Below are 18,048 nucleotides of genomic sequence, written 5' to 3' on the forward strand. Positions count from 1 at the left end.
AATTATTTTTATCTGATAGATAAAAGCACTAGATTTTCAGGAGAAAAAGATTAAAGAAAATACATCAGACTTCATCAAAGGAACTTTGAGCAACACAATGAAATATCTTTTCATGCTAGACTTATAGAAAATGCAAAAAATATTTTTCCTAAGGCCATTTCCTGTTACAGAAAGAAAGCCTAATTCAGAAAACCCAATGTGATGAAAAACTTAGCAATGAGATTCATATCTATGGCTGTCTTGAGACCTAAGTTGATATAAAGACTGAAGTAGACAACGGAGGGGATAATGGAGGGTATGTCTAAGACTCAGTCAACAACTGGTCATCCAGAGCTAAACTGGCTACATGGAAAACACCTGAGATAAAAACAAAGATTTAGACTTCTGGTCCTCTGATTCAGCAGGGCTTCAGCTGGACCTGGGAACCTCTACTATTTGCAGCCCCTGCCAAGGATGCAAAGAGATATGAATCCCAGAGTAGGGGTGATTCTGATGCAAACACGTGTTTGGGATCAATATCTAAGACAACCTGTCTTCCCTAAATAGGACTTTTCTCAGCCAGGCTTTTGATCATCTCATAGAGAGCAGAGAATTTAAGGTCTTCTAGAGTTCACCTTCTGAGACATCATGACAACCAAGAAAGATTCTGTGTTTCTGGGGTGGGTTATAAGGGGATTCCTCCTCACAGTTTCAGAGTGTTAGAAACAAGGATTCCCAAGCATTTGTACATGACTTCATGGAGAACAATGACTATTTGACAGTAACTGACATGGATGTGGAAAAGAAGATGAGGAAAATCCAAGTCAGAACCCAGAAGCATCTAGATTTATATGCAAGAGATGGCCTTCGAACACTGTGCATCGCCAAGAAGGTAAAAAGAAATTCCTCCTTTAGTAGTTATAAGGCCTCGACCCCAAGTCTGTCTTTTCTTTATAGAAGACCCTTACTATTGGTGGTTTTAATATTTTCAAAATCAGCTATTCTGACTCACCACAAAGACCCAGGATTTTGGCAGTTTTGCTGGGGCAGAACTCTAAATAACAAGGTTCCATATCAGCGTGGCTTTGTTGTTCTCTGTTTTTCATTATATGTACATATAATTGGTAACCCATAACTCATAAAAGAGTTTTCAATGTTATAATTTTACCCTCAAAGTAGCTTTTTAAGTTTTGCATTTTTTGCCTAGAATGAAATTTGGGAGATATGTGATCACAAAAATCAGTATTTCTGGTTTCTCTTAAAAATTTAGAGGATCTGATGAACAAGGTCTCAGTTCTTGAACAGCCACTAATGGCGAGAGCCTTGTAGTAGCTGGTCCCTTTAATAAAGCGTATATATTCCCCTGTGTTCTGCAATGGTGACAGACCTACCTTCCCTGTTGTATTGACCTTGGTCCAGCTATAGTCATGTAATTACCCACCTCTCACCTTGCAACCCTTTGACTTTGCAGCCCCTGCCAGGGAGGCAGGCAAAGAGATATGAATCTCAGAGTAGGGGCATCTAATGAGGCACCTAAAATCAGATAGGGGAGCTATGATGACATGCACTTCTAGATGACTAAACGTGGTTTCTTCTCTATAAATCCCCAGAGGTCTTCATCTCTTTTATGATGCTTAGTGCAAGAAAGTTTAAGAGCACCCACTTTATACTCAGACCTACCTGGATACAAGTCCCAGTCTCACCACTTGCCCGTTGTGTGACCTTGGGAAAGTTTCTTCACCTCTCTGAGTTTGGGATTTTCTTATCTATAAACTGGTACTAATGCTCCCTACCTTATATAGTTGTCATGGAAATTAACTAAAGTAACACATATACATACATACAGTGCCTGAGACAGTGACCAGTGCTTACTATTCCATAAATTATAATTATATCCTTACCACCTTCTATTTTCCATTGAAATTATTTGTGCCTGTTTTGCTTCCTCTAATGAGATTATGAATTCCTCAAGAGCAAAGGCCTAGCTGTGTTCCTTGGTTTTCCCCATAGTGCCATGTGCAGAAGAAAAATCAAGGAATATCTGATTGTTGAACAAAAGAATAATTTGTTTCTATAAGAGACAGTAATGCATGTGATGCCAACAGAGGCATCTAAACATGCTATGACTCCCAGGGAGGAAGATTTGCCCTCCAGTTGGATTCTTCCAGTTATTGAGTGGGATAGTCTACCAAGCTATGTAAGATCTGATTGCTGTTTACTTTCCCAGCCTCATTGCTGCTTCCTCTCTATCTGGCTCTCCATCCCTAAGCCAACTGGTTTGTTCAACTGAACAGAAAGAAAGCTGAGTTCATGCTGTTTTGTGGCCTTTGCATTTGCCCCCCTCCATGACTGATCCCTTCTCATCATTGGATCTCAACTTGCATGTCACTTTGTCTAAGAGAACTGAAGATGCAAATGAAATAACCCTCCAGCTTTCTCCTATCTAGTCACACTCCATCATGTCACCATCATTGTTTTCTGTAAAGAACCCCTTAAAATTATCTGTCCTTTTAAATAATTTATTTGAATAAATGTCTCTCAACCTCCACTAGCACGTAAGTCCAACCATGCAGGAATCTTGTCTGTCTTGATCACTGCTATACTTCCAGTGCCTAGAGCACAGCAGGGGCTTAATGGTGATAATGGAACATGAAGATCAATCTTTCATTGATTTGTGCATTCAAAAAAAAAAATTGAGAAGAAATAATTGTCTAGGGAATAGGGAAGCTCAAACAGGCCTGTAGGATGCCCAGCATATAAGAATGGGGTGGGATTCACCCTGCATTGGGAAAGAGCCTCTTCCTGTCCTGCAGGTCATAAGCGAAGATGACTTCCAGCGATGGGCCAGTTTCCGGTATGAGGCAGAGGCATCCCTCGAGAATCGAGATGAGCTTCTAATGGAGACTGCACAGCATCTGGAGAATCAACTCACCTTACTCGGTAGCTAAAAATAAGTCATCACTAAATTAAAAAAAAAAAAAAAATGAATGCTACAAGCTGGAGAGGGAGTTCTTGGCCATGACTCTGACATTGCTGCACATGTGTCTCAATTAGGAGCCTTCCCTGGAGTGCCCTTCCAGGTATTTGGTGCAAATGGTGCCGATATCCAACCCAAACTTGACAAGCCACTTCCTGAGGATGCCCACGAACATTCCTATACTTCCTTCTGGATGAAGCCTAGGTTGCTTCTCCTCCATTTATTCAACTGTTTATTGTGCACCTACTATGTGCCAAATAGCATGCTAGGCACTGGAAAAGGAACAAGAGTCATAAGCTCTATCCTCTCAGAGCTGGAAACTAGATGATTAACAAGAATTTCAACCAAGTGTGATGAGGCCTGAGCTGGAAGATTTGCCTGTGGTATAGGAGCCCAAGTAGAAGGTGCTGACCTAGCCTGGGGCCAAAGAGAGTGCTGGAAGGCAGGAACTGAGCAGAGCAGAGGAACTGGTCAGACAAATACAGTTTTCAGGCAGAGGGAGGGGCCCAAATGAAGAGCTAGACGGGAGACAGCCTAGATAGCCTGGAAACCCCAAGGTCTGCTGTGGCTGGACCACAGAGTGTAGAGGAGAAATGATGTGAGGGGGGAAAGCTCAGAATGATACAGGTTATGAAGGACACATAAATCATATGCTAACAGTTTAAAGAGAAGGGAGTAAAAGCAGGAATAGACTCATGCTTTACAAAAATAACTATGGCTGCTGCTGTATGGAAGTTCAGTTCATACGCCAAGGTAATGATGAGAAGCAGGGAGACCAGCTAAGAGAAAGTGCTGTTTCTGTAAGAGGTAAAGCATTACCCAGAGAGATGGAGGAGGCTTTGTTTATCAGGGTTAATCACCTCACAGCTGGGAGCAAAATCTGGAAAAGGCAAGACCTGATGCATGCCATGCTGACTAAATGGCTAAAGACTTCTTTCATTTTGGGAGGCAATGCTGAACTGGGGAAGAGGGCCAAATCTTGGTCTTGTGCTGTGTGCTCAGGGACCCATCCTCTCACTCCCCTGAGCTCTAGCTTCTTCTGCATATAAATCACACTGCTCCTAGCTTTCAGACAGGCAGAGGTACAAGAGGAAAGAACCAGGGTTGCTGTAAGAAGACGGTGATGCCTTTATGTATTAAAGGTAGCAGCAAGATTCAGCAGGAAGGGTGGCAAACAGGGGGAGATGATTTGTTCCCCACCACTCTCAGTCTTTTTGTTTCCCCTGTGTTTTGACTCCAGGGCCTTTGCCTGCTGCCTCCCAAAGCCCCTCTGAAAGTTGCCCATGAGAACCTATTTTAACAGGAACCAGAGGGTAGCCAGACCAGACAGCTCTATCTACACACAAGGCCACAGAATGTCATCCTATTAAGGCACATGACTCCTCCCTCACCCCTTTGAGGTTGCTTTTGTTTGGGGGGAGCACTCTGGTCTCAGTGAGAAGTGCTCCTCAGCTGATTCTGCATGAAAGAAAACATGCTTATCAGGATCTTTTGGCTTCCCTTGCTGGGAAAGACTTTCACAACCTTTCTGCTTCATTTTTCCTTTCACACAAATGTGTTTTTCCTTTTTTTCTCCTTCACTCTGCTTCCCTGTAATATAAATCAGCTTCAGAATCTCACCTTCCAGGCTAACCCTTAGAGGGAAAAACAAGGACTGAACCATCACTTTTCATGGGGTTGTTTATCTGCACACTTGGGCCTACAGTACAAAAGAGGCACATTTCAGGATAGAGTCATTATTTTTGTTCCCTCAAGGTGGCTTGGGATAAAGAGAATTGGGGCTGGGAAGAGACTACATCTTACCACCAAGAATCTGCTGTGCCACTAAAGCTGCATTGCATTCACACTAGGTCCCACACTATAAAATGATCTTTTCAATATGCACCCAGTGTAACTGCTTTGCCAGCCTATTGTCACTAGGGATTATTAAAAGAAATGAAATGCCTTGCTCCTGCCCAGAGTAAAATGGGTAGCCATTAGTCTGTTGTCTGAAGTGAATCTCAATTTAAATGCAGATTAATTTATGCTTAATCACTTAGCAACTATTTGATATTTGGGTATACATTCATCAGGGTTGGTGCAAAGCTTGAGATCATTCAAAAATTATAGAGTCTGCATATTTAATTCCAAGAATATCATCAAAAACCTGAGTCCCTTTTCTGCCATGAGCTGTTACAGAGCAAAGTGTCTCCACTTCTCTCCATTCCTAGCTGCTAGGCCCACCCCCCAGGCTACTCCTCCATACCCCTGCTCAGCCTCTAATCTCATCCTGCTTCCCCCAATCTCCTGTCCATTCTCTAGAATGATCCTCTTAAAACTCAAAACTGATCCTGTCACTCTCCAACTTAACTCCCCTTAATAGTTTTTCTGTCTACCAAATAAATTCCAAATCCTATAATGCCCTCACAAGGCTCTGCATGATCCAGCAGCCTTACATCCCTTCCTGGCCCCATCTCTCACCCCACTCTGCCTCCCTTTCTGTACCTTCTTCTACCCTGACCTCTGGGCTTTCATACATGCTCATCCTCTACCTGGAACTATCCTCCTTTGCCACTTCTCAGCCTTATCTTCTAGGTCTGAGCTCAAATGGCACTTCCTAACAAGGTCATCCCTGACTTTTTTTTTTTTTTTTGAAGATTTTATTTATTTATTCATGAGAGACACAGAGAGAAGGCAGAGACATAGGCAAAGGAAGAAGCAGGCTCCTCACAGGGAGCTCCATGTGGGACTCAATCCCGGAACTATGGGATCACATCCTGAGCTGAAGGCAGACGTTCAACCACTGAGCCACCCAGGCGTCCCCATCCCTGACTTTATAGCTGAAGTTCAGGTCTCTTAACATATGTTCAGCTGGCACCCTGTGCTTTTCTTCTCATATCGTTCAAATATAAATCCTTTTTCAACAAGCTTTTGAGCTGCAAGAGGTTAGAGACCAGCTCCATTTCACTGCTGTACCCTACCTAGGTGCTTAGCATAGCCTAGAACATGGGAATATTTAATAATCAGTGTTTGGCTTGTTAGGGTTTTAGGGACCTTAGGCAGTTTTTCACTCTAATTGTAAGCTCTGGTGTCTTTGATCACTCCAGGAGCCACTGGAATCGAAGACCGGCTACAAGAAGGGGTTCCAGACACAATTGCAGCTCTGCGGGAAGCTGGGATCCAGCTCTGGGTCTTGACTGGAGATAAGCAGGAGACAGCAATCAATATCGCCTATTCCTGCAGATTGTTAGATCAGGCTGACACTGTTTACTCCATTAATACAGAAAGTCAGGTGAGGCCAAAGTAGAGACCAATGCAGAACAGCCCTTAAGCCAATAAGAAATAGGCTTATGGGTGGGATTTGGGTACACAGGTGAAGCACCTCTACCCCCAAAATATCACTGAACTTTGGAGCTCAGAGGCCCCCGAAAGTCATCCACCTCATCCCCATGCATCATTGACCAGTTTGATTATATTACATCTGGTAGTACATGTTAGAAAGTTTTGATCTTCCAAATTCCACCCCTCGACCCAATCTCCACATTTTACAATGAGAAAACTAAAGACCCTTGAGACTAAGGCCCTTGCCCAGGATCACCCTGGTAGTTTCTGACAGAACTAGGTCTAGAACACGGTTCTTCTCCCAGGCCAGTGCTATCTGCATTATTCCATATTATTTGCTCACAGAACCCCAATTGTCAGTTTCTTATACTTAGGACTAACTCTCCCATTGAAAAAGCTGTACTTAAATTGAAACAATTCTGAGCTTAAAATTTCAGCTCCAATTCATATGTCAAACTGGTTTGCTACAGAATAAAACTGAAGGGAATGATTCATGAGACCAGTATGTTTTGTTGGGATGGAAGAGTGTGTGTGTGTGTGAGAGAGAGAGAGAGAGAGAGAGAGAGAGCAGAGTCCTAAAACTGCAATTTTCAACCCCCAGTAGGTTGTGGGTGGCAGGGGATGGGGTTTGGAGAGAGGGCTGTGTAAAGTCTGAAGAAGAGTATTCAAAGTTATAATACAATTTTATATTTAGGAGAAGAAATCTATTTTCACAATGCAAACTGCAGAAAGCGAAGTTCCCACATCTTGGCTGATGATATGGGAAGTAGACTTTGAGATGTATGCTCCTACCAAGAGGAAGCAAGCAGGAAAAGCTCTGTATTAGAGAGGCGGTGGGAGAAGGGCACTGGGAGACCTAGGTGTACCATAAGGAAAGGAATAGAGAAGGAGGAAGATGGAAAAGAACAGTACAGAAAAAGGAGGTAGAAAAGATGCTGGAACCTCACTCTCTTGGTTTTGCTTAAGACTGATTGGACACAGGAGGATTTTGTTTTGTTTTGCTTGCTTGTTTTAAAGGCTTTATTTATTTATTCATGAGAAATACATAGAGAGAGGCGAGACATAGGCAGAGGGAGAAGCAGGCTTCCTGCAGGGAGCCCAATACAGGACTTGATCCCAGGACCCTGGGATCATGACTCGAGCTGAAGGCATATGCTCAACCACTGACCCACTCACGTGGGAGGGTTAAATCTGGTTTTTATTTTGTAAAGAATCCACATATTTTTTTTAAAAATAGTATATACTATGAAAAGTGACTGAGGCTCTTTGTAAGAATTGGAAAAATCACTTTCTTGTCAGGCGCACAGATTATGCTGGGATTAGATTAAACCCCAATGAATTTTCAAAATGAAAATAATCTTGGGGAAATCTTTGGCATTAATATTATGCTTAGGAAAGAAAGTAATTTGCTGCTTGCTTGAGTACTTGATCCCTGTAATAACATTGATATCTGACTGCCCTGCTTGCAATGGAAATTCTATTTGCAATGATTATTTCACTCCAGGTGATTCCAGAAGGAGGACAGGGGCAAACTTGTGAGTCAGCCAGCCCAAGATGGATAGAGTAGGCTTTTGTGTTTTCTGTTAAATGCATTCTTCTAGGAAGCTGAAGATGTTTAGCAATTAATTAGCCAACATTCCTAAGGAATAGTGGGTCACATTTCATGTTTTGTTCAGTCACTGTTGACTCATTTAAAGTCATCTGGGATCCTCTCAGATGGTACCTGAATATTAAGCCCTGTCCACACCTTGAACTGGGAAAAAAATGGTGGCTACATGGATATGTTAAGCCAGAAACTGGGGAAATCCATTCTAAATCTCAGGTTTACTTAGACTCTAGTTTAATGTAATTATGTATTCAGTGAATATCTCCTTCAAGGGTTTTAGTCTGCCTAATTCAATATATATTGATTCAGGTCTACTGTTTCTTTGTTATGTATCTTAACGTGCTATAAGCACGTTATGGGAACTCTCTAGACCTCAGGGTTCACAGTCATAAAACGAATTACTAACCCATCACTGAAAGTGCTGGTCTATCAAGGAATTCAGAAGGGATTAGAGTATTAAATAGAAACTAATAACAGCAATGATTATTATCACTATTAGTAACATATGTTGAAAACTAAATATGGTCCAGGTACCATACCTCCCTGAACTTCATTCTCTTCATATGTAAAATAGGAATTAGAAAATTTTATTTCTATTGGGAAGATTAAATAAGATCATAGAAGAAAAATACTTATTAGCACAGTATTTGTGTTAGTTAACAAATTACTCCAAAATTTAGTGGCTAAAAACAACCAACATTTACTGTCCCACAGTTTCTGTGGGTTAGGAGTCCAGAGGCAGCATAGCTGAGTACCTCTGGATCAAGGTCTTACTGGAGGTTGCAGTCAAGCTGTCAGTCAGGGCTGTGGGTTCATCTGAAGGCTCAACTGGTGAGTTGTTTGGGCATGGAGAGAAGGCCTTCCAAGCTCACAGAAATGATTGCTGGCAAACTTCAGTTCCTCACCACGTGGGCCTCTCTGTAGAGCTGCTTCACAATACGGTAGCTGCTTTCTCCCACAGCAAGCCATCCAAGAGAAAGGGAAAATAGTGCCAAATTGGAAGCCATAGTCTTTTTGTAAGCTAACATGGGAAGTGACATGCCATCACTTTTGCAGAATTCTCTACATTAGAAAGGAATTGATAGATGTGGCTCACATCCAAGGGGAAGGATTGCACAGGGGCATGCATTCCAGGAGGGAAGGGATCATTGAGAACCATCTTAGAGGCTCCCTACTACAGTACCTGGCATATACTAAAGGTTAAATGAATGGCAATTATTATGGTTATTATATCACACTTTGAAATAAGTAAATTCAGAGATTTAATTTTTAAACTTATATCTACAATGACTTCCTGCAGCCATATGTTGAAGGAATTTATATAATTTGTGCCGGCCCCAACTCACAGCAAGGACTGTCTTGATCTCTTTCCCAGATAAGTGCTTCAGGCATAACCACCCACTCCTGGAACTACTTCCTGTCACCCCTTTAGTTCTGGGTGTACCCTATTGCTTGCAACACTCAATTTAGCATTCCCTAAAGGAAGATTCAAGGATGATTAACTGCAGTTCTTCTCACTCCAGAATAAAGGACTCCAAATATTCTCAGAAGCTTCTAGATTAATGGTCCCCAAGTATATCATATAAGAACAATCTTCACAATTTTTGCCTAAATCTGCATGTTACCTTACTGTTTTTTAACAATTTCATTTAAATTGACAGACTTTGAACACTTAGTTTAAAATGTTAGTTCAAATGCACTTAATGTATTTTTAGAAGAATTTTTTTTAGCACTACAGTAAATGAAAATCATCATCCTTGCCATGGATAAAAGAACACTGCTAAATGAAGATCATGTGAACAAAACAATGCTATTAAAATCGATAATACAATTTACTGCCACAACTTTTCTCTACCTTTATTTGAAAGTAATGTTGCAAAATCTAAAAAGGTACTAAGGATATATTTAGAACCAAAATGTGACTTTATCTCTGATACAGTCAAAAGTAAAAAAGGAAAATTGATAAGAGCAAATAAGTTCTTCACTTTGTTTCAGGGTAATCAGAAAAAATCCATAAGAAGTTTCTTTACATCAATAAGATGTTCACATTCATAGTCAGTTTTAACCAATAAGACCAACACATTCATACTAACAGATAAACACACAATGTATTTTTTCAATTAAGAAGCTATAATTGAAGTAGTAATGATCTACCTCCCCTAGTAAGTTGGATAAGCTAGGGCAAGTTACTAATAATTTCAGTTTCAATTCCTTCATCACCCAATTTCCTAAAGAGAACTGAAAGGACTTGTGAGAAAAAGAAAGCACTAAACCATCCTGACATATTGTCATTATTTATCATCACATTCATGTTATTTATTAGCTTATACTATCCCTGTATCTGTCACCATCTTGCTGAGCTACTTCCACTCCCATTCTCTAACAGTCTCTATTTTGCCATTAACTTGCTTCCAAATTAATATTGCTTTGATGCTTTTTTAAATATTGCAGAGAAATGTAAAAATCAAAGAATGATTCCTGGGTAATCTCTATGACGGTAGAGTTTCATTAGCTATTTTACTAAAGGATAAAGTGAGATTTTTAACCTGCATTTTCACTGTTGCTTATTAATACCATATTTATTATTCTAACTCAATAGGAAACCTGTGAATCCATCCTCAACTGTGCACTGGAAGAAGTAAAGCAATTTCATGGACCACAGAAGCCAGACCGCAAGTTCTTTGGGTTCTGTCTACCTTCCAAGACACTACCCCCCACCTCAAGAGCTGCAGTTCCAGAAGTTGGATTGGTCATTGATGGGAAGACATTAAATGCCATTTTCCAGGGAAAGCTGGAGATGAAATTTTTGGAGTTGACTCAGTATTGCCGGTCTGTCCTATGCTGCCGTTCCACCCCACTCCAGAAGAGTATGATAGTCAAGCTGGTGCGAGACAAGTTGAGCGTCATGACCCTTTCCATAGGTATCCATCATTCCGAGATGTGGGTGCAGCTTGTGAAGCTGATCTGACAAGAAGCATAGACCAGAGGTGGGAAGGTCACATATCAAAATCAAGATACCCAGGCTGAGAATCACTTAGACTAAGAGAATTCAAAGTGACAGCCAAGATGTGGCAGGCAGGAGGTGAAGCAGAGGCTAAGTAGAGTGAAAGAGTGAATGAAAGTTCTCAGAATTAGCAGATCACTAAGGAAAAATTAGGACTTGAATGGAGGTTCAAGCCAAATGGAGGTTCAAATTCATGCCATTCACATAACTCAGTAATATGCACACAGGCCAACCCCATTCTGGGGTACAGACTATTTCCCTTTTGATACTTAACACAGGGCATAATTTAAACCTCAGGTATTTGTGGATTTGATATTCTGCTGAGTGTTGATGGCTGGTGGGGAGATTATGGAAGTTGAGCCTGCCCCATATGTTCATTCCTAAATATAAGGCCCAGCTGTCAACAAATGCTGACCTCTCTGTTGATAAAAAAAAATTCCTCATAGGGGACTAAACTTTAATCATGGTTAAGGCAGAGAAATAAAAACTGTGCTTACATCAAACCTTCCAGGAACAAGCAAATCTAGTTTATAAGAATATTCATGATCTGGTCTCTTTCCAGCCACATCCTTCATCAGAGCTACCATCCATTCCCCAACATTTGGCACTCTATGATCTAACCAAATGGAACTGCTTACCATTCTCCATGGTAATGGAGCTTTGTCCTATCTTTCTCACTCCTAGGCTTTTGCATAAGCAATTTTCTCCATAAAACACCCCATCTTCCAATCCCACCTAACCTTCCTTCTCTCTGAGAATGCCTACAGGACACAGACCTCAGAGCTGCAGAGCAATGGTATGCTTTCTGCAAGGGTCTGCTCAGTAGATCATGAGTTTCTTGAATAGAGATACCATATTAGTCTTACCATTTTGTCTGTGCCTTGCACATACCAAGCACATAGTAAATACTACATTCATTTAGGGATATTCCTACAGATGGTTCTATCCTTCCTACACAGACATGGAAAGAGATTTTCCTTCCTGGCATTTCAAATTAAGAAGCCTATTTATACCCCATTTTCTCCTGATTTCAGGTAAAAGCAATTCAAATTAAAAAAAAAAAATGAGGGAGTGGGCAGAAAGAATACAAGGTACAAAGCTTTAGCAACTGCATCCTAATTTTATTCCCTGAAATACATTTTATTCCCTGAATTATCCTCTTCAAAACTTTAGACACACACAAAGCAACAGCCCAGGACTGACTCCCTGCGGTAAGAAATTGGCTCTACTGCCACAGAAACAAAACCAGCAGAGTGAGCAATGGCATGATTCCACACCTCTACTTCCACTGGTTTGCTAACAGAAGAGGTTAAAGGGTGGATTTGTTCTCCATGGGGAAGATAAAAACAATGTACTGCTACACTATCATGAAAAAAAAAATCATTATAAGAATAATGGCTACTTAAAATGACAACATATTTAAGATTAATTTCATTTCCAAATAAGAGAAGAAAATTCTCTCCCCTCCATATTCTCTAATACATATTTAATTCCCTTCTATAATTCCCTCCTGGAAAAAGAGGGGGGCCAGGAGAAGAATGAAGGCAATGCAGTCCACAAACCATGGCCACCACGCTGAATCCAGCCTACTACATGTTTTTGCAGAGATACTAAGAATGATTTTTGTTTTTAACTGTAAAACCTGTAAGAAGATTCGCCTCTCAGCAAGAACAGTTGTTCAATTTTGCTTCTTGGCCCACAGAGTCTAAAATATTTACTATCTGGCCCCTTACAGAAAGAGTTTGCTAATCTCTAGTCTGAAAGTTAAAGCTTTGGGAAAAGCCAGGTTTGTAAGAAAAGCCTCACTGTATAGAGTTGTGCCGTCCAAAATGGTTGCCACCTAGCTATATGTAGGTATTGAAACTTAAATAGAATTTCACCAGCTGCATTTCAATCTTCTCATGGAGCTAGTGCTTTCCATATTAGACAGTAAAGATATAGGACTTTCTATCATCACAGAAAAACCTTTATGCCAGTGCTGGAAGCGGTGTATATCCATGCCCTAACCTCCAAATTCCTGAAACAAACACCATAGTTTGTTAAATGGGAATTCATCGTGACCAAATGTCCCTCAACCAAAAAAATCAATCTCATTTTCCTATTTTGAGAAACAAAACAACACCATCCCTGTCCTTGAACACCACTGACAATCTGATGATTTAGCTATCCAGATATTCCAGTAGTCTTAATATGGTAAATATTTTAAGTTATACTGTGTTAGAAAAGGTAGCAAAGATCTTCGTGCCAATGCTCCTGGGCCCCTTCCCTACCTGGTTTACCCTGGTGGGATCTCTATGTTGCTGAAATTCTCCATTTGCTCATTAATAAATGTAACATTTGTGAAGGCCTGTTTTTAAAAACTATAAAGCACTGCCCAAGCCTCACTTACTATTATACTCCCAATACCTAATATACCGAGATAAAAGACAATAAACATTTGTCGAATAGTAAATAGAGTTTTTTATCAAAGAAGAGACCTCTCTGTGGACAAATACCGACTTTTCCTATAGGACTATTCAGAGCAGTGTTAAAAGTATTCAATTACGTGTAAATGAGGACACTTTAGAGCCACTCATGTAACACCCTTTTCATTGTCAATCAGAAGTTAGGCCAGGAATAAAGACACTTCATGATGTCTCTTCGTTCAGGTGATGGAGCAAATGACGTAAGCATGATTCAAGCTGCTGACATTGGAATTGGGATATCTGGACAGGAAGGCATGCAGGTATTGCTCCCCTCAACTCTTCTCATTTCTTCCCTAATTCTCCTTGATCCTTTCTGGAGAGTTATGGAATTCCCCACAGTGTTGGAGGAACTTCTCCCCAAGAGCTTTGCAGAATTATTACCTGAGAGTCATGGGGCTTCCATGCCTATACATAACCTCCATTCTTATATCCCTGTTGCTCAGTCCTTCTGATACAGAGGAAAATTGAAGGATGCTTAGCTTTTTTTCAGACTTCCAGTGATACCTGCATTCTAAAGCCAAAGAGTACTCAACCATTCAGGAAGGGCTAAGTCTTTTCCCCTGACTCCATTCTTCCTCCTTATAATCTCTACCCACATCCAAGAATGCAGTGCCCTCCATGAGCAGTGACAGATAAGGACATTTGAAAACATTTTTCAATTGCCATTTTAGTTTTAATGGCTAGATTGACCTATAAATTGTATGGTACACTTTAATAAGTATACCTAATTGAGTCAAAATTCAGCTTGAGACAAGCATATTAACTTAAGCTACTGATGTTTCCCACTAAAACAAACCCCACTTTGTGGTTCTGAATCATTAACAATTGTATTCCCACCACTGGTGTAGACAGGAGGCATTGCCTAAATTTGTTGGTGAGGATAAAAGAAAAGCTACCTTTTGAATACCTACCATATGCCAGCACTGTATTAGGCATCTCACATTTTTTATCCCAATTAATTTGAACAATCACAACCCTGTGTGTTAGGAATTATTACTCCATTTTTTTTCAGATGAAACTGATGAAGGGAAAGGTTAAACAGCCTGACCAAGATGCATACCAAGATCTGTAACCAGGCACTTCCAAACCCCATATTCTTAAAGGAGTACTAATGAACTATGTCATGTTCTGAACAATCCCAAGAGCAGAAGGCATATTTCAGCTCCATGTAAAGGAAGTGCTATCCAGCCATCAGCTCCATCTGAGAATGGAACAAATGGTCTGCCACAGGAGGCAACCAAGGGTATTGAGAGGTTTGAGCATTACTTGCATGGAAGCCCCTACTTTCTGGTTAACCATCGCATCTCTAGCCTGGTACTAACACATTTTAGGCCACAGTTTATCAGATAAATGGAAAGAGATGAAGGGCCAGGCGAGACCACTAGATCCTTACAAGCTGCCGTTCTTGGATTCTAGTGAGGTTTGGATTTTCCAGAAGAAAAGATGAAGTGTCCAAGTCCAAAGAACCACCCAAGAGTGCCACATAGTAACAAAGGATCTTTTTGGCCCTATCAGCTGTGGACCTAAAACCGAGCATAGCCCTCAAGGGAGATTCTTTGGCTTATTGGTAGCCATGGATAGAAGCTGATGTCTCTCTCTATTCTACCCTCTCAGGCTGTTATGTCCAGCGACTTTGCCATCTCCCGCTTCAGACACCTCAAGAAGCTGCTGCTTGTGCATGGCCACTGGTGTTACTCACGCCTGGCCAGGATGGTGGTGTACTACTTCTATAAGAACGTGGTGAGTAGCCCTATGCCAACCTCCCACCAAGGCTTTGGGAGGCCCTGCCAGGGGACCCACTCCCACCACAGTTGTAAGACAAACCATCTCAGCACAAGGGAGTAAATCAGGCTGGCCTAGATTTTGAATCCTGAAACTCTTTCCTACGAGCTCTGTGAACTTGAGCAATGTAATTCACTTCTCTGGGCCTCAATTTCTTCTTTGGTAAAATGGGCTAAGATTTTTGTGAAATTATTGTGAGCATTAGCCATTCTATATGGAAAACATCTGGCACATAGAAGGCAGCATGAGTGGTTACAAGAATAGACTCTTGAGTCAAACATATTTGGTTCAAATCTAGGCTCTTATATTTGGTAACTATACCTTAGTTTTACCATTTGTTGAATGGGGATGATAATAGTACCTTCCTCCTATATTTGCTAGAAGGATTAAATAAGAGCTTGTATATAAAGCGATTGGCACATAGTAATCACCCTATCAAGTCAACCATTAGTTTTATGATTATTGCTCTTGTCATTATTCTTAAATGGGCTCCATAAATGAGATTTACTTTCTGACTACGAGGAAAAAGGACTTTAAAAATAATAAGCCTGACATATATCTTCAATTTTCTCCTCAGATAGAGCCACCCCAATGCAAGAGCCATACCCCACCTCCTGAGAAAGTACAGGTTTAAGACTGGATCCATGGTTTCCACCTGAGACTCTATGTATCATTTCAGCTTCCCCAGCCTTTGCAGCAGGAAATTCACAGAGGTTGGGACATTAAATATCTAGTGGCAAAAATATTTAGAATGAGGAGGTCGTCTGGATTTTAGTCTTGCCTGACTCTAGCATGCTGTGTGAACTTCAAAGAGTCACTTACCCTCTCTGAGCCTTGGTTTCCTCATCAATAATATGAAGACACTAGGACTCCTTCTGTCCCTAAGGTATTATCAGGAAAGCATGTAACACTATACAAATACAATCACAGCTTGAAGATAGCATTGTTTCTCCTAAAAAAAATGTGTTCATTTCTATCTTGTTGATAAGGGCCCAAAGCAGGCACACATCAACTGAGGTATTAAAACTGTCAGAGGTTCTTGTTTAAAAAGCCCTTGATTAACAATGGGTATTGCAAGAAGCCAAAATATTGCTGTTCTCCTAAGGAAGGGAACAAGGGGCCTGAGTTTTCATTACCTAGTTCAAGGACCTTTGAATAATCCCCAAGAGTCTCCAAACAGAATCCGATTCCTATTTGCATAAGGAAAAAGGGAGGATTAAGAGCAGGGGATGGTAGAGAAAGCATTAGCCAAGTAGCAGCTGCGAAATTGCATTTTGTCCCGTTGTTCCATTCTCCCAGTCCTGATTTAGGCACTGTCACAGTTGCCCTTGCTCAAGAGTGAGCATTTTTGTGCAAAGTTCAATGTATATGTAAATAAACAGCATGACAAAAAATAATGTAAATTTGATAAACTGGATGGTAATATTCACCAAGTCTATGCAAACAAGTCACTCTATTTAACTTGAAACTCACTCTGAGCATGAAAGACTGTTTACTCAGAATTCAAAATGCCCATTTAATTTTTTTTCTTGCCTCCAAAGGAGCCGTTCTTTTGAATAAGCACTACCTCTTCTCTGCATTAAATTTGTGAAATAGAAAAGGAAATGTTTCCAGCCAGCCATGCTTTCAAAGCTTAAATGGTATTTATTTCTAGCCCGATTCCACGCTTGAAATTGTGATACTGATGCCGCATTATCTCCCCATTGCAATTAGAGGGTGGAGAACTATGACTTCCACATCCGAAACCAATTTCAGAGGGGATTAAAACCCTGCCTGCTCTAAAATTTGAACAATGAATTAATTATTGCACTGTAGCTCCTTGGGAGGAAAACGCAGGCCCCCATCTCAGTGATGCCATCACAGGTTCCGTATGCCCCCTAAGAGGTGCAAAGATTCCAGCCAGAGGATGTGGAAACAAGCGAGGTCTAACAAGGCTTGTGGAGGAAGGAAACACTTCAGAATTAAATTCCTGAATATTGTTGGGACAATAGAACAGCGATGATGGGCTCTATTTATTGAAATCATTATTGAACATCTGTGTCCAGCTTCATGAGGCTGACAGTCTTGGTCAGGGCTCAGTGAGCTTGTTCTGCAAAGGGCTAGGTAAGAAATACTTTTAGCCTGTGGGCCACCGGGCCCATCATACCTACACAACTCTGCTGCACCAACATGAAAGCAGCTATAGAAAACATGCAAATGAATCGATGTGGCTGTGTCCCAACAAAACCTTATTTATGGCTGGATTTGTCCCGTAGGAAGTTGTTTGTCATCTCTTGGTCTCCATAAATCTTACCTCTCAAAATGTGGTTCCTGGACCAGCAACATTATCATCTCCTATATGCTAGTTAGAAATGCGGATCCTGACTGCATCATCGACCTACTACTACCTCAGAATGGCATTTTTGGTAAAAGCCCTGGGTAATTTATATGAATCTTAAAGATTGGGAAGCACTAGTATAGTAAAAGATTAAGATTTTACGAACATTTTCTTAGGCATGTCTCCCTGTAAGGAGGCTAGGGTGCTATAGACATATCACCAGGAGATTCTTGATCTAATCAGTTGGAAAGAAGATAATGTGTAAGCAAGAGAGAACTATGAATTTGCCAGTTTCTCTGTCAAGAGGGAGAGTTTTGACAACCTAAGTCTTTATAGAAAATATTTCAGGCCATTTATTTATAATTTTATATCATATACTGTATCTGATTCCAAAAAGAGATGTAAGTGACTTACGGTAGAAACACAGAGGCAATGGAGAAGTTATAAAAGAACTGTGTAAGAGTGGGACACCTGAGTGGCTCAGCGGTTGAGTGTCTGCCTTTGGCTCAGGGCATGATCCCTGTTCGGGGATCCAATCCCACATCAGGCTCCCTGTGAGGAACCTGCTTCTCCCTCTGCCTATGTCTCTGCCTCTCT

General features: G+C 40.9%; 2 protein-coding genes across 14 annotated transcripts in view; one reads left to right on the plus strand and one right to left on the minus strand.

Moving 5' to 3' along the window:
* The window catches only part of ATP10B (ATPase phospholipid transporting 10B (putative)), a 304,309-nt gene that overhangs the window by 265,585 nt on the left and 20,676 nt on the right, over positions 1-18,048 (plus strand). For 10 of the 12 annotated variants that reach the window (XR_013378277.1, XM_077895639.1, XM_077895638.1 and 7 more), the window contains 6 exons: positions 762-871; positions 2,793-2,919; positions 6,043-6,227; positions 10,483-10,804; positions 13,536-13,612; positions 14,967-15,092. Coding sequence is in view for 10 of the 12 variants with exons in the window: in XM_077895639.1 (XP_077751765.1) it covers positions 762-871; positions 2,793-2,919; positions 6,043-6,227; positions 10,483-10,804; positions 13,536-13,612; positions 14,967-15,092 (947 nt within the window). In the remaining 2 variants the exon portion in view is untranslated. Of the gene's footprint in view, positions 1-761; positions 872-2,792; positions 2,920-6,042; positions 6,228-10,482; positions 10,871-13,535; positions 13,613-14,966; positions 15,093-18,048 lie in introns of those variants that run through there. The other 2 variants (XR_013378278.1, XM_077895646.1) reach the window with 2 other exon arrangements.
* LOC144312707 (uncharacterized) overlaps positions 1-18,048 on the minus strand; it is a 48,506-nt gene that overhangs the window by 13,007 nt on the left and 17,451 nt on the right. The window lies entirely within an intron of this gene.

Source organism: Canis aureus, chromosome 4 (genome assembly GCF_053574225.1).
Source record: "Canis aureus isolate CA01 chromosome 4, VMU_Caureus_v.1.0, whole genome shotgun sequence".
NCBI classification, from domain to species: Eukaryota; Metazoa; Chordata; class Mammalia; order Carnivora; family Canidae; genus Canis; species Canis aureus.